The sequence below is a fragment of the Bacillus rossius genome, chromosome 1 (assembly GCF_032445375.1).
Source record: "Bacillus rossius redtenbacheri isolate Brsri chromosome 1, Brsri_v3, whole genome shotgun sequence".
NCBI classification, from domain to species: domain Eukaryota; kingdom Metazoa; phylum Arthropoda; class Insecta; order Phasmatodea; family Bacillidae; genus Bacillus; species Bacillus rossius.
The window spans coordinates 218,677,751-218,700,807 of record NC_086330.1 but is presented as its reverse complement, the minus strand read 5'-3'; the positions used below and the strand labels follow the sequence as shown (position 1 = coordinate 218,700,807).

Genomic DNA, 23,057 nt, shown 5'->3' with positions numbered 1-23,057 from the left:
GCCTATTAACATTGTTGCCACGCACTAGATGCCTTATCATTCTTAATTTTCCCATACAAGTAAAAAACACCCGTGTGATATTAACAACGAAGCAATCAGTACCCTCATAAGAGTTCAATTAGTATTTAAATACTTTTTATCACTTTAAATCGCAAACCTAAACTATTGTTTTTTTCCCCTCTCTCTGTGTTTAATTTGTTTTTTTATTGCCCTTTTTTTCAAGTATATATATTTTACAGACTTGAAACTTCACAGTAATGTTTCTTATGTTACACAGGATGACATTTTCCGAAAATTAGATCCCATGGGTGGTTAAAACCAGGCAACAGTGGGTACTTTGTCTGCATGAGAACAGGATTTTGCATTGTTCATGCCTTCTGCATCTCCATGGCAACGGGCATCGCGCGGCAGAGGCGTACCCACAAGGAGGGGCATGTATAATGAGCGGCGCAAGAGTGATCTGCCTGTAGACTGCCGTAGCGAAGTACGGCTACATCAGTTGTACGTTGCGTGCACGATTCGGGAAACCATCGTGCTATTCATTTTCTCTCCGGTACATTATACAGCATTGTAATAAATTTTCACTGAATTTTTTTTATTTACCATTACTGTAAATGGGAGATGTGGCTTAAATTTTTTCCATTAGTATAGCCGTGCGAAGCCGGGTCGGGCAGCTAGTTTGTTCATAATTGCAAGAATGTAGCTATCAACTGTAGCACAGAAGCATAGCATGAAGTCAGTGAACCTGCAGTGGAACCACTAAAACTGAAAGGCTTCTACAAGCGGACCTGTGATGACTGTATTGATGCATTGGACGGACAAGAATGTACAAACTAAAACTCCTTCCAATTCCAGGTGATATTTTAATTTTAAAAGTAATAATTTTGGATTGTATTGTTGGCTTTGGAACATACCTGCTATGCTTTACCATGGTAGATAGTGTTTAAGAATGCTTCAGTGATGGCGGAAACATTTCCAGTAGCTTCATGGGAGAGCAGTTGAAGATGACAGAATACACCTCCAGATAATGCATTGTATGATCGAGGGAACCAAGACCTTACTTAGCAGCCACACGAGGAATTTCCTCTGTTAAAACATGTCACCCAGGAAACACCCTAAGAAGAGAGTGGTTATTGTACAATTACTGAAAGTTGTGTGCTAGAGGAGTTGTAGATAATGTGTTTGAAGTCTATGTGGAAGGTTAGGTAGTACCCTCCAACTAGTGAACAGAAATGCAAGTGACAACATGGGGCATCTGCATGTAGTTCTACACGTATCAAAGTGGTACACATGAGAAGTGTGAAAGAAACATTGTTGTGAGGGATTTCTTCAGACATTATCTCAATTAGCAAGGCATAAAATGTTAGATAAAATACGCACTTTCACTGTGATTGTTGTTCTAATAAGTATATTTAATATAATTTCATGTAATATAACAACACTGTAAAATAAAAAAAAAACATATACAGTATAACCCTGTTATAACAAATCTGAAAGGAGTAGTTTATATGTTCACTATAGAGGGGAAACTTTATATCTGGGAAAACTTTTATATTGGCAATACATTCTCAAAAGCAAAATCTTAACTACACATAGGCCTAAGCCAAGAAAAGAACGAATGAAAATACTCAAAGCAACAGTTTTATGAGCAAATGCAGATTTTTTTTTCAATGAACTACACTTTCTATTACCTAATGGTTCTTGGAAATCGGCATATTATCCTTTTTTCGGGCATTTAATACTCTGTGACATTATCGCAGCTTGAGAAAGAAGATTGTTCAGCTTGTTTAATATTGTACTTAATGTGGATGTTGCAATTCCCAGTTCCTTTGCTATTAACACGTGCGGGACAGTGGGGTTGGAGTCTCCCTTTTCAATAATGTCCAGTTTATCTCGCACAGATAATGCCTTACGTTTTTTTACCGCGTTTTTCACCTTTTTTTATGTACGTATTTCTTATTGAAGCAAATTTGCAGCTTAATAACACGTAATTCTTTTTACCGTCAAAAGTAAATAAACGAAAAATAACGAGTGTGCTGCATCAAAGATTACTACGTATCATTTAGTATCGCAGTTGCTAAAGCTGGAACGAAATTTTCTCACTTTCTATGGAAACATTTTGTCCACAGAGTTCTATCTAGTGGTAGTCTTACGAACCTTATCCGATCAAAATGTCCGAAACGTGAACGATAAAAATGAGACGTAAAAATATTGAATTTTCTGCTATGATGTACATACATATTAGTGTGGCGGTAATTTATTTATAATTTTGATAACATAATAAATGTACACGCGTTCGCCCATTCTTTAACTATGCAGGGAAAACTATTTTTTATTTTCACCAAACTGATCACCATTTTTGGCTACACGTAGCCTACCGAGGCCACTCGATTACGACTTGTTTATAATATGAACAGTGGACAATCGAGTAGCGTACTGCGGAGAAAAACTTCAATGTGACCCAGAATAGACGTTTTGTGAAAAAACTTTTAATTATATGAAAATATTTGAGATAAAATTTGTTCGTGGTACACGGGAAAACGTATCAACATTGACAAAAAATTGTGCGCTATATCCAATAAATTAATACATAACCTCAAATCATTTTGCCGGGACTGAGACGGAAATTCACAATAAACGGGAATTCATTATAGGCCGGTTCACTATAAACGGGTTCTACTGTAATTTAACGCTAACACAAGTATTTTCAAAAGTAACTATTACGTATTTTTAAAAGATCTGTATTCTCAGAACTGTTAGTGAAAACGGAATTGTTTATGATGATTGGCTCTGTAATAAAAACATTAAGTGCCCAACTGATTCAATTCCACATGTCAGAACTATTTCTGCCCTAAACTCCTAACCATCTGTGTCATACTAGTACTTTACCAGGCACAACTTTAACCAATAGTTCCTCTGTTTTCATAATGCCAATTCGTGTCTCCTGTCCACAACTAGAGCACCCGGAGTCACTGGAGCGAGGGACTCATGTCCAGTCCAGTATGGTTGCAGTGCTATCTTAGCTATACTCCCTATAAACACCTTTAAGGCTTCCTTCTGCAAGTCGGCATAAAACGGTATTCATACAAGGCTACAATCAGTATATCGACTTGGGAGTTTTAATTCCTTTATGAAGTAGGAATTTTAAATTTTTATTTGTGTTGGTTTATGCAATTTCAGTTGAATAAACATGTTGAAGACCTCATTTATGGCAGAGACAGCACAGATTGCAATCGAGAGGGAGAAACAAGAGTCTCAAAGCAACATGGCCACGTACATTCATCCACTCATCCCAAACTGGAGGGAATGAGTGGTCTGACCACTCAGCGGAGATGCCTTGAGTGTCATGAGTGGTTGGCCAAACTATATCTACACAGCCTTCCAACAGAAACATTTTCACTGTATGTTACCTTGTATAACTTACAAAAGTGAGAAAAAAAAAAAAAAACATTAAAATAAAACAATGCAATATAGTCTGAAGAAGCGTCATATTATTATTTTTCTTACTTTTTAATACAGTTGAACACTTAACAAGAAGTTTACAGCTCTGAATCTATTGCATATTATAATGTTCAAAAAAGAGATTTGAGAACAAAAAATGTGCTTCAAATAGCATATATTCTGTAATCAATTACCATTTGCAAAAAAAAAAGTATAAAATGATAAAGTATAAAAAACAAGAAAAGATGACGGTGTGCAGGATTTATTTACAGTACGTCTCGACTACAACTAACACTGTGAGTATCGAATATTCTACTCGACAGACACTTTTCTGTACAAAATAAGTTACGTGTCAAAACGCATGGCCAACAAGGCAGTATTTGATACTGCCAATGTGAGCACGGGTTGTGAGGTTGTTTGTAGGAAAGTGCACTGTTTCCCCTTAACATTATAATATTATCTATTAAAAATTATCCTTTATAAAACAAAACTATAATACACCTGGCCAAGCCAAATTCCTTAGTTATTCCCCGTTTCTCTTGACTCCTTACTAAAAAATTCAAAAGAGAAAAGTCTTAACATTATTATCGACAAAAATAGTTTTATTAGCATTCTTTGACTAGCATAAAAATATACATTTTTGCATTTTCACTCTCTCAACATTTACACAAATAAGATGGATCAGCATTTAAAGAAATTTTTTAAAATGCTTTTTCTTATACTTTTAGTACCAAACAACCATCACAATAGAACTATCACTAATTCAGTGCCAAAATGACCTTACACTTAAACATATGTGCAATAAGATCATAAAATTAACTTGCACAATTTAACATTAGTTTTGTACTTTTTGTTATTTTGTTACAGGTTTCACTACTTAAAAATATTTACATTCATTACAAAAATTTAATAAACTCACAATACAAATCCTTCAACGTCATATACCATTAAGATGTTACAGTAAATCCCACTTAAGAAACTTTCCTGCATAATAAATTAAAAAATTTAGCACTGGACCTATAAATACATACAATATGAACCTTTAAATAAAACTTGTGTGTTAATAAGTCTACATTTCTAAGTACGCTGAGAAAATTCTTAACAAGGATTTACCATAGTTGCAACTAAGGTATCTACAAACGATGTGACGGTAGAAATGTTGTACCGATAACCGCACACAGAGAACTACGCGAGTAACGTGATGGGCAAGGTCAGAGCGTTTCAGGCAGGGGTCACAACTTCACACCAAGCTACGTCAGTGAGCAAGAGAACCATCGTGGAAGCCAGCACAAATGGTTAGCTCTGTGCCACAAGCTTCTGCCAATAAATAATTGCAAATAAATACATACAAACTTCAATGATAAACGGGTGTAAATAAACAATTTAATACAACAATTGTTCAATAATTTAGTCACAACAATTGTTCAATAATTTAGTCATCTTCTCACAGATTACTATTTCAAGACTTGCATCTACTAACACAAAATTGCGAACATAAAAAATAAATATCAGCAACTTATATCATATTTACACACATATATGTATAATACCGCATTTGTTAAATAAAATGAATGTACAGTTTATTTACAAGAAGTGGAGCTAGGAATAGGAGATATGTCGGGCGACAAGAGGCACTGAGAGGCGGGTGGAGTCGCCAGCTGCCGACCCCTACAGCAGCCACTCTCAAGGGTTGAGCACGGCCGTCTTCTTGCGATGTCTGCGGCCCGCGTCTAGCAGGTAGGACAGGTCCAGGGGCTGCTTGCTGGGCAGACGCGCCAACAGTCGCAGCAGGATGCCGTTCAGGCGCTGCTTCTGCCTCTCTCGCTGCAAGCACCATCACACCTCAGCATGTCTGCCCTCACTGCCACTATGTTTACATATAATAAAACACGCCTTTCAGATGCTTCTTTTATCACTAAGTACTGTCTATTAAGTTATTACTGTAAAAAACAGAGAATCCAAAAAAGACTTTCACACCATAAAAATGCACTTTGACATTAAACCTTCAAACTGTATAGCAAAACTCAAATTAATAGGCAATTAAAATTAAATACTACTCCTGTATGTTGAAACAGTAGATTAAGGCACAAATTAAAACCTATTCCTACCTCATCACTAGTTAGAGATGCTCGTTACAAAGTAGTAATCTCAGAATAATCAATAATAACGTTAATTAATTGATGCAATGAAAATGAAGTCTATCCTGTAAAGTCAGGAAACATTCTCTAGTATTAGACCATTCTCTAATATGGCACCCCCTTCCCAGGCCATCAGCTCATTACGTATCCTCAATATCATTAGGATGGATATAATTACAGCAAAACCAACTAGAGCAATTTAGGGATTAGCAAACATTTTCCCAGTGCTAGAACAATGTAAGGATGGCTGAACTGGCATTCCAAAACAATCCTTCCCAGTTCTAGTACAATGCAAGGATGGCTGGAATGGCATATTAACATGGTCCTTCCGAGCGCTAGTCCAATAAAATGACGGTTAGTCTGGCATTATACCATGGTCGTTATTATTGCTAAGTCAAATTCAGGACACCTGGAATGGTCATTTAAAGGGCACCATTCACAAATGGAAAGAACATTCTGAACAATTTTGAGTGTTTGTAATGTTAATACAGTGTAAACTCTATATAGCGACACTTAAGGGACTGCATATTTTATGGCGTTATTGAGAGTTATCATTAAATGGAGAGAAGAAAAATCAATATTATTTTACTATCATAATATGTATTTACATATAAAACAAACATTAATGTTGATACAAATAACAACGCTTATTGAGAATAGTCTGTTATCTTCGCCCGACTTTTTTGCTGCTCCAGTATTTATTCATATCTTGGAATTCTGTGGGATCAACTTAGTTATACAAAAAGTATTTTTCTAACAATTCTACTGCATCGAGTGCTTGTTTAATGCTTGGTGGAGGCTCAAGATCATATGTTTCATCTTCTTCATCTGTAAGTGAAGGTGTTGAAGCCAGGCTGTTGTCTATTTCTATGTAGGTTTGTAGATTTTCAATGAAATTTTGTGGCACGTTGAATTGTTCAACCCACTCAGTTAATGGAAGCTCATCTTCACTTTCAAACTCATGTCCCGTTTCTACTTCATCACTTGCAGAACTGGTATAACGTCCAGCATGACAATGAGGTAACAAACGACGACGACGACGACGACAACAACAACAACAATAATAAACCACACACACACAGTCAAATTGAAAACCTCCTCCTTTTTTGAAGTCGGTTAAAAAAAGTGCTGCATAGTTGTTGCTGTCACTTCTTCACAGGCTTTAGATAAAAAATTTACTGCATGCAGCATCTTTACCTTCAGATTCGACCAGCTACATGAATAGTTTCCTTCTATAGTGACCCTTGAGACTGTTAATCAGGCAGGTTAATCATACATTCGTTGTTAAACACTAGTCGTGTTTGGTGTAAAAAATGCCAACTCTATGTTTTCAAGGTTAGATATAAGAGGGTCAGCAGGGCATTTGTTGACAAGAAGCAAGATTTATTGTCCCTTTAATTCTGCATCCCATCTTTGCAATTCTTCAAAATATTGACTTGTTATCCAGGCTGATTAATTAGCTTTATAGGTGATTGGCAATAATTGTTTAATGTTCTTAAAACACCGCAGATTTTTTGATTTGCCTAGTACCACCAGCTTTCTTTTTTCTGTGCCATTCATATAAGCACTATGATACACTCTTTGGAGAGTTTTCCTCCCACACACTTTTCTCCTTTAAATTTCAAAGTTTTATCGGGGGTCATCGTAAAGAAAATTCTGGCTTCATCAGCATTAAAAATGTCACTTGGAGCGTACTTTTCTTTCAATTTTGGCCACACACTATTAATCCAGTTGTGAGTAACATTCTTATCAATTAATTTTCTCCATTAATTGTACCATTGTTGATATGGTGACGTTGCTTGAACTTTCTGAGCCATTCGTCTGATGCTTTGAAAGCAGTTAAGCCAAGTTCTTCAGAAAACTTCTATGCCTTAGCTTTCAAGATTGGCCCCGAGACAGGGATATTATTCTGGCGCTGTCTGTGAAACTATGATAGCATAGCTTGATCCAAATCTTCATATTTAGGTTTCATTAATTTCTCTATCATCCTCTGCTTGTAGAATTTTTTCTTTGTTCTTCAATATAGTAGACACGGTAGAGCGACTGAATCCAAAGCGTCTTCCAACATCACTTATCTTTTCTCCCGCCTCTATTGCGCATATAAATAAAACTCTCTCGTCAATACACAAAGATTTTCTCTTACTCGCCATGTTTACAGTTTGAAAGTTTGTGAGCAACTAAGAATATGATAACGTATAGACAATGCATAACAACCTAATGACAGCCTAGCAGCTGAGGTAAACACTTGCAAGGTAATCACAACTAACAAAAGAACAAATGTCTTAGAATCTTCAGTAGGAACTAGACAATAAAGCAACAAAATAACAAACAAAAGATCGTACACAGCTGCAGCTGTTATTAATTTCGGCACCTTAGAAAGTACTGTTTATTGCTTAATAATGACGTATTGATGTTATTCAGAGTTTGATGCTACATAGACAACTAGGTAAACCAACCAAAGTCAAGTAATTTCGACTTTTAAGGAGTTTGTCATCATATTGAGCGGCGTTAAATAGAGTTTATACTGTATTTAATAAGAAATATAAAATTTTAAACTAATTAAAGAAAATATATTTTTTTCTATAAAGATCATAGTTCCACAAAATATAATTCTCATAATCTGTAATAAAGTTAATAATAATATTACTTTAAAATACTTTGGGAATGAATGGTTTACAAAATATTGTCTAAATATACTGTGTAAGTCATGGTGTGATTGAAGAATGTATTTAAATTTTTTTTTTATGTTTGAGGTATGCTTTTAACAGTCACAAATCACATGTTTTTGAGGATACAAAGCTTTCAAAGTGTAATACATACTGATTGATTTTGTTTACACTTTTATCCTGATTTTTTGAAATTTTTTTTATCCAGCCATTTGAACATACAATAATAAACAACAGTGATACGCACGGGATAGCGGCTCTCTAGTTGAGACGCGCGCCAACAGTTCGCACTCAGTGTGAAGTTTGTCCCCCTACGGCGTAGCTGCGAGGGCTCCGACAACCCCACATTCCTTATCTCTCGACCTGACATTACTGCTAGCTGGACCGTTGTTCGTGTAGTAATGCGTAAGAGAAAATTTACCAGAAAAAAAATCTCAAAGCTGTCATGAGGACTGCAGACAGAAGTGAAAACGTTTTCGCAATTTTTACGAAAAATTATTATCACACAACTAGCTGTCTGGGTGATTTATCGGCGTGCGCTGTCTATACGTTTTGAAATATGGAAAAGGAAAAAAAAAATACTGAACTTTATTATGTTTATAAAGAATTTCGCGATACAATATGCAAGTATAATATTCCAGCCACAGAGACGGTTTTTATGTTAAAAGTCAAAGAAATTTTACAAGATGTTTTCAAGTATTCTCTATAAATAGTTTAATCAGTATGGAGAGCTTGGGCGAGTACATCTATGATAGTGACATTGTTTAAATTTGAAAACTCATTTTAAAAGGACATGTGGATGAACACGGTGTCCCATTTGTTACCGTAATAGCTGATGGTGGGTGGAGAAAATGGAGCTACAGGCATAACTACAATGCAGCATCTGGAGGGGTATTTTATTCACTTTCGAAGTACACAATTGGTGACTAGTGAATTATTACTATGTGCAATACCTTGTAAAATTTGGTATAGTACAAAATGGCTTTGACAGCTTGGTGAGGAAACATCACAAGAAAAGCATGAGTATTCGAAAATGAAATATGTTGCTAAGCTTTCATTAATTTTAAACTATGCAGTAAAGGTTACATAATTATGTATGTTCATAGTGGGCATACGTGCCGAAATGTTTCTTGAAACATTATATATGTTTACTCCTACCACATATGGAGATTGTAGATGCTCACTGACTGATGTGATAAGAGTTCTTCCTACCAAATAAATTAGTATGTTCAAAGAACTACACTGACACATTTTGCAGGTTATATTTACCTTGAAGTATCCCACAACACCCTATGAAGAATTAGTTAATGAGCATAAATTAACAAAAGAAATATTTAACGAATGCCTGGCAATAAGTGTTTTCTTACTGCATGCAAATGGTAGTGTTTAGAACTAATTTTAATTCAGTGATGAAATAATTTACAAATAGCTCTATGTAGAATATTTTAATAGCTAATTTTGTAACCTATTAGTGAAATGCTAGACTAATTACTACAATTACTGTCAAATAATGAATGCTTTTTATTTCATGTTGTAAATGCCACTTTGCACAACACTGAGAAATATTTTTTCTTTAACAATTTTGCACCATGTATATTAGTGAATATACACCCTGTATCAGGAAAGAATACAAAATTTTTACATTCCTTTAAGAAAGATGCCATTGTCATGACCCGTCTTCTTTAGTATCTTTCTGCAAAAGCAATCTCGCATAAAATCTATTTTATTGTCATATTTATATACAGAAAATCCTGCAGTTATATTTAGCTACTATTTAACAGATGCTAGAAAATTGTGATTATGTTACTCCTAGGGAAATTTAGAAATGTTATAGCTTTTGTTTTGAAAATGTTTAATAATAGCACTTCAAACTATGAAATAATTTTCAAAACATGTTATACATTTTGGACATAAAAAGATTTAATTTTCTTTATTTTAAAATGCTAACATTCATTTGAATTAAGCTTTTATAAAGTTACTTTAGTAATGAGGTGCATTTATTTCTGCTGTAGTGCCAGAAGCTGAAGGGAATCTGGTTGCTTTGCGACTGGCAAGCCAGCCTCCAACCAGGCCATCCGGGTTCAACTTATGGTGAGGACGGACATCTGATTTTCGGATGAGAGATAGTGGCGCATATTGCATGTGGTCTGTATGTTCTCTCGGGATACTCCCATGTCCACCAACCTTACGATCCACCAATGTTCAATTCCCACCCTGTTTCATCTTCATTGGCGCTGATGAATGCCATAAAACTTGTAATTTATTAATGAATGCGTCGAAAATAATTACTTGACATTTTGTGTAATTCATTGCCATGTTTTTGTTAATATACAGCTCAGAATTATGCACTAAACTTCTGAAAACTTACTAGAATATCAGTGCAATGTGACTTACTTGCAGAGATTTGACAAGCTGCTTCTGGACTGCATGTGGATGAGATTTACAACAAATAACTGAAAGCTATATTTATCTATATTTAATTTGTTTTCGGGCAGTTATAATAGGCCAGGCTACTGGTAAGCTGCTGTTTATTGATTTTTCACAACAAATCCTCATATATGTTATAAGAATTGGGACAAGTGAAGGGCTTCTACTTCAATGGAGCAAGATATTCTCACCGAAAGTTTCGAGAATAGCGAAGCGACGAACAGTGTGTAGTACAAGTATTTTGTTGGTGATGGCAACTCTAGGGTTTATGCTAGACTTATGCAAAATGTTTCTTACGGGCACTCTATCCACAAAATAGTGTGTTCCAACCACTGTGTTAAGAACTACTCAAGTGCCCTCCACAAACATTCAGAAGACAAAAACTTCACCACTGAAGCAAGAAAGATTTTGAAATTGTCTATTCCTCGTTTAACAGCTGTAACAAGAGATGCCATTCGACAATGAGCACATTCTGATGTCAAAGTTGAAGATCTGATCAAAGATTTGAGCAATGGCGTTTATTATGTCTTCGGTGAGAATTGTGACTGCTGTAATTACTTTTTTTCCCCAAGAAAACAGCTGCATTGAATCTTTTAAAGAATCCAAAATATTTGCTTAGATCCAAAGTCTGGTAAACAGATTGATTGCTAAAGCAACAAGACTCATAGAAGATAACACAAGTAACAAAGCATAATTTTATATGAGTCTTCTGGCAAAGTAGCAAAGTACAATGCTGGCAAGAGGATAAACTCCACACAAAGGGGCTCCTTCAAGCACCTATGCACTGTTGCTGGAATGAGATTCCATATGGGCCACTCTTGGGAGATGAGCCCTTCAAGAAACTGACTGGATGAAGTCCAGAAATGGTACACAAGAAGTCAATCAAAAAAAGTTTTCGCCAGCATGTGACTGATGCACATGGTAAATTGGAATATTCTGGAACCAACAAGCCAGTTAAACAGCAGTAAATCTTCACACCTGCTGATGAAGACAAGCCTGATTCAGAGAACCTGAGGATTTAAGTAAAGTGCAATCAAAATGTGAAGAATTTCTCAGAACTTTGTGACTGCAGAAAGCCATGACCATATCATTCAACAGACAATTATTGGACAGTCAGATTGTAAACTGTGGCATGAAGTGAGACGAATACGGTGCACAGCCAGCAATCGGGCCAGTTTGCCAGAGAAAGGAGATGACTTCTTGCTCTTCCCTCATCAAGCAACTTCTCTACAAGCCACCAGTAACAACAGCTGCCATAGAATACGGACGATCAAATGAATGTGTTGCAATAAAACGTTTTGAAGAAGAAACTGTTTTGTTTGTTGAAAAATGTGGTTTATTTGTTGACTTGGCTTACGGGTTTCTAGGAGCAAGTCCTGATCGCTTATTGAGGAATGAAAATTCAATCATCGAAGTGAAGCCATTGGAATTGGTCTCAAAGAACTGGCCAAACAGAGAAAAAGGTTCTTTTTTTAGAAGAAAAGGAAGGCAAACTAATGCTGAGGAAAACACAATTATTTTTATCAAATTCAAGGGACACTGAACATTTCAGAACAAAATGCTTACTACTTAATAGTTAAGAGTGACCTAAAAGAAAATCTGAATATTGAAAAGGTTTACAAAAATGTTGTATTTTGGGAGAGATATATTCACTGCTTATTGCTGGAGAATGCTGAACCAAATGTGAGCAGGGGTAAACCTCAATATATTCTAAACATGCAAGAAGAACAGAAGAAAAAAACAGTGTTTCAAGAAAGTAAAGAATGGGAGGTGTAAAGTGTATGTAAATAATTTAATTCAGTAAAAACAAACAGAACTTACATGAGAGTAAGGTTAAGGTTATTTTGTAGACTCATTGCATTTTGAGATCACAATATCAAAATATTTCTTATAATAATAAGTAAAGGTGAATCAGTGGTTGATTTTGGAAGTAACCGATTTGGTTTATCAGAAATGTTGCAGGAAAAAAAAAAAGGGGGGGGGGGGGGGAGGGGGCAAGTTACGGTAGTGAATTAAGAAAAGTGAATTGGTGTGTTTGAGTATTTTTGACTTGTATATAAAATTTCTCAGTGTTAACAGGCTACTGTTTTTACTCCTTAACTTAGATCTTTAATGATAAATTTCAGATGTTGTTAATAATAACTAAAGAATTTCCTAATACATACTCTGTGAAATCAAACTGATATTCGACTGTCCCAAAATCTTAATTTTGAGTTTTTTTTATTGCAATAAAGTTAAGGTTTTACATTCTTATAATTTTTTGTAAATTGAAATTAATATTTTCTATCATTGAAGTAGATTTTTTTTTTTTCAAACAGTCAACAATGCATGTGTTTTTAGTTAGAAAATAATGTACATGAATTGCCAAGATATTTTCACCTATTCACTGACAATGAAAATACAATATTTAAGAAAAGAATGTGCTTAATGTAAACAGTGAGCATGTTTACAGTAATTATTGTTCTCATATTTTATAACCATAAATATTATTTTTAATTAATCTACATTTTGATTTGATGATATATGTAAGTGAACTAGAGCAACCTGGTAATACCATATCTCATTGCAGCTAAAGTTATTAATTTGGTTATATTTTAATTTTTGTTGGAGACTCATCTACATTTTTCTTTGGTTGAATATTCCATTTTATTATTTTCATGCACCCAAGCACAGTTTATTCGTTGGTTTCATTCCGCCAAGTTGTTATAAATTCAGTCTTCAGTCAATTCTCTTAACAGCCTTAATACTTGGTTGCCACAACATACTGAATGATAGAAGTTAATTTTAAAACAAAATAAGAGAGAAGAGGTCTGCTATTGAAGAAGCAAAGACATCGTTTGTGTATGAGAAGGTCTCCGAATCCTCAGAGCCCTGCATGAGCGACAAGAAGATTCGTACCTACCGCGCCATAGATAGGTCTTTACTAGTATTAAAAAAATTAGAGAAATCTGATTTTATTTATGTCAGATTCAGGGAGCTGTTTGAACCCGGTGATTCCTGCTGCGTCGGTTGAGACCATATTATAGTGCTTCAAGATTATGACTAAGCTGAGCAGTTTCTATGTATCTGACACTTGTGAGAACGTTCCTGTCTAGAGGATTTTGCAGCTCCCGTGGAATTCGCTGCATTTCAGTTCCTGATGCAGAAGCTTTGAGTCGTAGTCTTTAGACATTTCTTTCAGCTATCCTGCTGCTGTTCTTCCATTGGGAACTTACCTAAAGGTTCTGATAGCAAAGATTTGCGAACCTACCCACTGAAATTTAGCAAGCTAACAATGTTTGTGTTTGTGTCATAAGCACTGCCAGTAGAAACAATAACTAAAAGAGGCTCTTAGTGCAGATACTGGGTTGTATCTAGCTTCACGATCAATTATTTTCTGTAATATAATTTTGTTTAAAGAAAGTGTTGGTACTGACATTCATATTGTGTATATGTTAAAAAACAATTGGATAATTTTATTGTTGTATTTTTGGCGTAATGTAACAGTACCAAAATACATGTTATTTTGTAAAACCACTTGATATTAATTTATTGATAAAATTAGTAGCAACTGTAACAAGGATTGAACTGAATAAAATAATTAGTTTGGTAACTTTAATTTTTTTGTGTGTTCGTTATGGTGGTATGAAGTAGATATACACATACACACAAGTATAATGTTGAATCTCATTACTATTTTAATTTTATCACACAAACACCACTTGACATCTATTATACACTATAGTTGGTTGCCTCTCAAGCTATTTGCTAAGAGGATGTGCTGGTTAGACTGCCGGGAAAAAATCAGAATAAAATTCATTTATTTACTGTATGTGAAAATTATATCTCAATCCAGCGCCACTATAGACGTGTGATCGCAGTAAAAAAATAAAAAAGCCATCTTTCACATTACTTTGATAGCCACACAGAGAAAATGTGTGTCACTGAATAGCATACTTCTAAAACAGACAGTTTCCATATGTGGTTGGGTGTTGTTTTTAACTTTTATGTAGTTTGCAGATTGTAACTAATATTCTTCCAGTATTTATTTCTGCTATCTTGATTAGGCAACTGTTAATGTGAGATAAATACATTAGGTTTCTACAAAATTCCTAAGCCTTATTTTTACATTAAAAAAGCGCCCAGAGAAGTACATATACAGAAGAAAAAAAAAGTTTGAGTCTTTAAGTACTTGCAGTGATGTGTAACATCTAACCTCAGTAACGAGCAAATTCATGTGTTCTCATGCTGAATGTACATTTATAATAAGAAACTCGCACACAAAATTTAATGTAGAATTATTAAAAGTAATGCTGAGAGTGATACATACACAAATTTTGTTTTTGACTACATTAGTGGATGCGAATCACATGTAGTCTCCTCACCCGCCACCATAATTCATTGCTGGAGCAGCTACGTTGACTAGTGAATCATTCTATTTGCAGAACAACATTTTAAACTATACAATGAAACTGCTTCATCAAAGCGAAAAAGACCTAAAAAAATACTACACCCTGACTTTGGATCTGATTTTTGAAACTATTTTTTATTAAAATATGAACATCTTGTTAAAATACATTAAAAAGTTAATACTATAAATTTTTTTCTTTTTGGATTTGTGAATTTTAGTTTACACTATCCGCCACAGATGGCAGCACCGTAGTTAAATATTTCCGTTCCATTCACTAAAATACTCCCACTAAATGTAATATTTCAGATCTTATGAACCCCTGCGGTTATGAATTTAGAAGAATGCTGAATAGAATAACTTCCATACATTCCTAATGGTAGCATTGTTGCAGCTGCTTATAAAAATATTTTGTGGCAGCTGTGTATCGTTTTACATTTCAAGTTGGGTCAAGTTTATTGCATATCGACTTGCATCGGTTGCTTAGAGGACATTATGGTGGTACAGTCTGCTGTGAATGCCTTTTGAAATTTGAGTTTAGTAACTGTAACAGAAACATTTCTTTTTAATTATTTTTATTCATATAATTTTGAAGGGAGAAACTATTATGCAAAGATACTCTCTCTTAAAGACTTTCGAGAGCTATTATTAGAGACAAGATTATGGTGTTATTTTAAGACAAATTTCGGTGTAAAGAAATAAAGATTTCGGTGTTAGTATATGGTTTTATATTTTTGCTCAAAATACCCACTGCAAAATTTTCTTACTTTTCTGTACGACATGCAAATTTATTAAAACAAATATTAATAAACACTAAAACCTCATGATCTAATTACAATTAAGTTCATTTGCAAATTCATAAATTCAAACTTTTAAATAACTACTAAAAATTTTACGACTTAATTACAATCACATACACTACAAAATTACACAATTAAGCACTTCCAAAGTTACTATTAAGACAGTTTTATTGAAATGCTATCATAGTTAAATTTTCCGCATTTTCTGGCGTGAGACACTGTCTTGTCACTAACTACCAGTGAGTACCTGGAAAATGAACGTTCTGCATCAACATTTGATGTTGGGAACCAGATTGCCCTTAAACTGGCTTGAGCAAATTCACTGTAGTCCCCTTTAAGAGTGCGCGATACATGTGGTTCCGAGCAGCAAAATCGACGTTTGCGGCGGAGCAGATTCTGTAAATGCCATGACATAAATTGGATTTTGGTAAAATATTATTTACAGAGTAAGGATGGATCTTAAAAATGTTATTACTCGAAATTTCGGTATGCGTCTTATTTTATTAACTAATTATTCCTAAAAACGGCGAAGTTTAGTAGACGAATGCTAGTATAATATGATTGGAAATGGGAAACAAAATAATAATATTTTACAACACATATGTGTGCATGAGTTAGAAACAGCAGGATGCATTTATAAGCAAAATACCAGCTGAAAAATCTGTTCCGCCGTAACCTTTGTAATCGGTAGACATAGAACGAATTTTACACATCGTAGTTCACGCGTCCACACACAGATGTCGGGCACTCCGCATGCAGAGGTTCATTGCAGTAACACATAACAGATGTCGCACATGTCGGAGGTCGTCACTACTTGTTTTGTTGTATCGCGCTACCACAAAGCCACATTTTTAAATTGAAATAGGTGGGAAACGCTGCAATTGGTGGCAATAAGACGCGTTTTAAAAAGAACAGTGACAAAGGAAACCTGCTTCTTTCTGCAAGGCGGAAAAATAAAAGTTAGGTAACTTATTTTTAAATTGATGATATTAGTTTGTTTTTGATTCCAAAATATTTAAAACGAGTGTATAACACTTTCCATGTATCTGAATATTTCAAATACCAGCAGCGCAGAGACTGTGGCATCCGAGACCGGCCGCAGCGTGGGAAGATAGCGCGGGAAAGGGCGGGCGGCGCGGCGCCGGGCTGGCGGGGCGGGCCAGTGCGCATTCCACGTTCACACTAGAGGTGTAAATGTAACGAAAAAAAAAAAGCGTACCCGTAAGTATTCGTTACTATAACAATCAGTACTCGTTACTATCGTATCGTTACTCATTACTTCTGATACCGCATAACATGCAACGAATCAAGTCGTATTGCGTACGCGTACAGTATGACGTTGCGTAAATAATAATAAATAGAATATATACAATTAACAATATTTGATAATCAACCGTTTTTGTTAACCAAGAAACAATTAAATCTCATTAGAGCGGCTTTATTATATTATCGCTTTTAAGATAATAAAAAAACGTGAAAATTCGTGATAATAAAAAACAAAAACATACATATTTCTAATTTGTAAAAAATACTTTCTTACGTTGTTTCTGTTCCAATCTCAAACTTTGTCTACACACACAATACCTTTAATAAACAGTAAAAAACTTTGACGACGAATTTCCAAATTATACTTTACTTAATAAACAAACATAGTTCTTTGTAACGTAAATTCATCGAATATGCGTGAAACATACGAAAAATGCGAGTAACGAAATGTAGCCGTGTGTAACGTTTCGTTACTCGTATATAGACGGCGCACCCGTTACTCAGTAACGAATACATACGGTTTGCTACAGCTCTAGTTCACATGCTGCGGCCGGAGGTTTTTTTCCCCCCTCGTTGCAGTAATAGTCGTTAATATTTAATTATATGTTGTTTATAACGACAAAATACACACAAGTAATACCAAATATATTTAGTTCGAAAAGTTAAAGAAATAAAATGGTGTGAAAAGGGGGGGGAGGGGGGGGGGGGGGGGGGGGGGGCAAATTGGCCAGCCCCGATTTTACAAAGGCAGCGATTTTACGAATGCCATCCTTGGAACCGTGAGCCAAGGGCGCCCATACCCATGAGCAGGGTAGGGCTGTGGCCGCCTCCCCCAGCTTTCAGGAAGAGGAAAAAATGTATGGGTTTTTGAGGATTTTTGGCAAATTGTAATTTTTGACACTTTTTGTCAATTTTTGAAGGTCTGCCCCCTCCCCTTACAAACTATTTTATAGTCTGGCCCCCCTTACAAACTGCCATATGGGCGCCCTTGCCGTGAGCATACATAAAATCATGGTTCTAGTGTTATTAAAATGTGGAAACTAACAAGTTCTAGTGTTGTCACAAAAAACGAACTTGAACCCAAATTTGTTGACACGAACTTGAACCGAACTATTTTAAAGTTCGGTTCGAGTTCGAAATTTCGAACGTCTGTACAGCCTTAAGCAATACTACTCTTCAAATGTCACACGTGAATGGAAACTTATCAAATAAGCGTAGCATAGCAATTATATATCGCATCTATTAAAAACATTAGTTTAAAGAATTAAAAAATTTATCCAGGACTCTTTTTGGTCATTACATATTTGGGATTGCTACATCTGGACACAAATTAATGTTAATTGTTGCTGACATCACATAACACAGTATAAACAAATACTAAACGTCCAAAATATATACGCCATCAGTGTAGCCTACATATTGTTAGTAATTAAGTATCTCACTGTTATTGTAACTTAAACCCAAAATATATGTTATGTGTGGTATTGTAGGGTTCAATATAAAAATGTATAAGTAGGCCTATTATAAGTAAGCATGCTTTAAAACCCACCATTTTGTAAGGTATGTTCATGATTAATTTACATATAGAATAGTTACCTAAATTATAATGATATGTGAATATGTTCCTTACTATTTTTAACTGTATAAATTGAAACAAAAATTTGTGTTAACTATGATGCATGTACACAAGATAGGCTAACTTTCAAAAGAAGGTTTGAATGAATACAAGGTTTCGCCAAAGCTATTTTCTGATGCAAGAAGTACATAGTAAATGTGTTTTTGTGTGCTTTACTGTAAGACCTATCCTACTGTAAATTCATTTCATATCGTTAACTTAATATATACTACATAATCTTTTATCTTTTCTGCACACATTACTTATTTTTTTTGTGGATGCGAATTGTAAAACTTCGATTCTTGCAAGGGCTGAACACGGAATGTCAACTTTCTAAAATATTCTATATAAATTTTTTAAGTTAGTAATGTATTCTATATATTATATGTGTAAAATTTTTGACGTGACCACGTCTAATAAATCGATGAAAGCCGGCTGCACGCACAAAAAAGTGTCCCATTTCGCTGTGTCCCGTTACGCTCATTTTATATTGCTCTTTGCTAACCTGAACCTCCTAGCATTGCGACCGAGTCCGTGACGTAATTCTGTTTTCATGCATTTCAATGTAACATTTTCATTGCTCTTTCGTTCCTCCTAGCATTGCTGCAGAGTCCGTGGCGCAAATATATTATTTTTGACTGCATCTTGGTGTTGGGTAAACCATTTTCCTTCACATTATCCTTGAAACACTCCCATTCGTTTCCTACTTTTTCTATCATCGTCATATCCTTTACAGAATAACACAGATTGGAAGAAGTTAAATAGCAAACATGCATAAAAGTTATAGTTAAAATAATCTCTTCGTTGAAATAATATACATAATTGAATTAATGACTGCAAATAAAAGTAAATTTATCAATTAAATTGTAGATTTCATTTCACTCCTTCTTTGTATTCATACAACATAGTGATAATTCAATAAAAATTATTCAATTTTATTTATAAAAGTATGCAATCATTTCATCAATGTTTTGTGATGATGTTATCACGTTAAACTATCGTCCGTAAACAGACTTTACAGACAACCAATTTTTTTCCCTGTATTCTATTTACATATTTATGTGTGTGTGTGTGTGTGTGTAAACTTTCTAATGCATTCTATATACAACGTGTATCTAAAACATACTGACAAATTCTTGCAGAATATTCCTGGCGAAAATACAAGACGAAAACCTGTGTACTATACTTTTCTCGTAAATGGAATCGGAGTTTTGAACCCCCAAAAATCAAATTTTCCTATTCTTGAATAACTTGCACTGCATCTGATGATTTTGTAGAACACAAATTTTTCACCACTAGATACGTAGGTTGTAATGAACATCCTTCAATGAATATAACGGCATTTCTGTTTTAGCACATTTTATCACCTGAAAAGCTAATAATAAATAAAAAAAACCGGGGCAGGCATTACAAAGCACGTTTGCAAGGTGTAAAGTTTCCTTTCTGATGATGTTAATTTCAAGATATGCAAAATTCCATTTTCGGAGGTTCGTAACTCGATTTATGAGTACGTTAAGTGGTTATTAGGCTTTCGTCTTGTATTCTTTCCAGAAACAGCCTGCTGAAGTTTGTACGTATGTTTTAGATACATGATGTGTATATATGTAAACTTTATATGTATTCTATAGATATACATATAATACATATAAAGTTTACATATATACACAACGTGTATCTAAAACATACGTAGGTACAAACTTCGGCAGGCTGTTTCTGGAAAGAATACAAGACGAAAGCCTAATAACCACTTTACTCATAAATCGAGTTACGAACCTCCGAAAATGGAAATTTGCATATCTTGAAATTAACATCATCAGTAAGTAAACTGTGACATATGATTTTTTTAGAAAGGAAACTTTACACCTTGCAAACGTGCTTTGTAATGCCTGCCCGGTTTTTTTAAATTTATTATTAGCTTTTCAGGTGATAAAATGTGCTAAAACACATTATATATATATATATATTATATATTATATATATATAGTGCTCAATAACCAAGAGTAAACATACTTTGGTTACGGTAGTGAACCTATGACTAGCCTATGGAAAGAAAACGCTACGTAACATGAACGAAAAAAATATTAAGTAAAACATAATTTTTCACTCAAATTAATTACATGTTTCAATATTAATTATCGATGGGCTCTTTCGTTAATGGCTGTCGCTCATTAGCTGTTATAGTCTTTATATCATATTTAGATATACGGTAGCTTCAATTACAGAACAGCCACTGAGCGACAGGCAGCAAGCCCTCCCACACCTTAGGCCGCGGCCTTCCACCATAGACGGTCATGGCTCTTAACAACACACATAATTTATTCTAATATTTGCAGCAATATAGATACACTACTTAAAATATAACAAGACTCTCTGGAAAAGGATTGAAACCCAGGCCACCGCGAATGCGAGTTTAGTAATTGCACCTTCAGAGGTAGTATATAGGTGGGTAGTTACCACGACCATGTTCTACGTTATATGAGAAGAGACATACGTTTTCTTTCTGTAGTGAAAAGTTGGCTCAATTTCAACATAACGCAATGATTATATAGTGATCTCTCATTCAATTTCGAAAAACCGATATGGTAATATAATAATAATAATAATAATAATAATAATAATAATAATTTATGTGTAATATACTGTAATGCCAGTACATTGACTTTTAAGTTCACTTAATTGGTTTTGGAGCAAATATTATGTTGATCGATAAAAAAAGGTATACTTAATTATACACAACATACATTTATACAAGTTAACTTAAAGTTAAAATTAAAGTATGGACATTTGGATTTACAGAAAATATAGAAACTATTATCTAGGTCCATTGCGGGAATAAAAAGACAAATTCTTGTTTGACTTTTCTTAAAATCAAAAACGTAGACTACACGGGCTAGACTTTTTTTTTTTTTAAACTTCGAAACGAAATTTGGAGAAACAATTAACAAATTTTCATTTAGAAAATAGTAAACTAGCAAACTGATTAGGATAATATTTCCTGGAGTAATTCAGCTTCAGTTGCCTGAGCCAGTACCTAGTCATTCGGGTGCCGGGACGCCGGCCAGACAGAGCGGAAAACTGTTCCAGCCTATCAGGACGCGCCATTGGTATTAACGCCACCTCGCGCGATAAGAGCAGAAAAAGTTGAGGTCAAGCCGATATTTTGTAATGCAGAAAGTGCCGAGATCGCCGATTTTTCAGAATTGAATATGCTGTTATCTTCTCAAACTATTAAAAAATTATGTTGTGTTTTATTCTCTACAAATCAACGGTATATTTGTTACAAAACACGAGTCAGAAACGTCAAGTGTATTAAAAAAGGTATAAATAAGAAGTTTCGTTCTGCAGTTGTCAGGCAGATGACAATACTAAACTATTAGGTATGTAGTGTAGACTTGTATCTAAAGTTCTTCTTCTTTTTTTTTTTGCTTGCAGAAAAATGTAAAATAAACATGAGTGATAATTTTACTTTGTAATATTTTATGTACCAGAACTGTTGAACGGTTTTTATTGAAACGAAGTGGTGTTGTATCACACAGTAACATCCACGAAGGTGGACATCGAAACAGTTAAGAATAAAATCGGCGTTCCTTTAAACAAAAAAAAAAACAAAAAAAAAAAAAAAAAAAAAACTAACCGCTCTGTCTGGTTTGAATGAAATTGGCGTGATAGTCCAGTGCATAGAGTAAGTAAAGGGAGAGGCGCCACTCCCATAGTAATGATCATTTGCTTAAATTTGTAAACAAAACCCTTGCGATCATACCATTTCTTTGCAACTTGACAACGAAAAAATTACAGCCAGATACAACCTGAGAAAGGTTTAGCGCGCGATAGTTGGCACCTTTGTAGTTGCCATTTTTATATTTTTTCGATAAAGGCTACTGATATTGTAAAATTGCTTTATGTTAGTACTTATAATAGATTAATAGGACGTTAAACTATTTCCACAATAGAAAAAAAATTTTCGCTATAGAAAAGACTCTGGTTCAAGGTGGATTCGAACCCGCGACCGTTAGTTCGGAAACAAAACGCCTTTATCCGCACGACCACCAATTCATCTTACTAATAGATCTTCAAGTGTACAATCTTATATAATATTTTTCTGCACTAGTAAAGTTGAAATTATACAGCCAGATTGAAACTAATGATCGTTTAGTAATTAATTTTATTTCTGTTTATTATATTTATTTTCCATTCCGTTATATATTTTTAATTTTCAACTTCAAAAACAGTAGCAGGTAATATGGAGAACGACAGGCCAACGTGCTCTAATTTTCGTTTTCGGCAATATGCCACGCAGCATCTAGTTTTCAGTGACAT

The 23,057-nt window shown here is 34.6% G+C and overlaps 1 protein-coding gene across 2 annotated transcripts in view; it reads right to left on the bottom strand.

Annotated features, from left to right (window-relative positions):
- Window positions 1-3,471: 3,471 nt before the first annotated feature.
- The window catches only part of LOC134527289 (uncharacterized), a 488,639-nt gene continuing 469,053 nt past the window's right edge, over window positions 3,472-23,057 (bottom strand). For both annotated transcript variants that reach the window (XM_063359834.1, XM_063359833.1), the window contains one exon: window positions 3,472-5,265. In XM_063359834.1, the coding sequence (XP_063215904.1) occupies window positions 5,125-5,265 (141 nt within the window). In that variant the 3' untranslated portion in view covers window positions 3,472-5,124. The remainder of the gene's footprint in view (window positions 5,266-23,057) is intronic.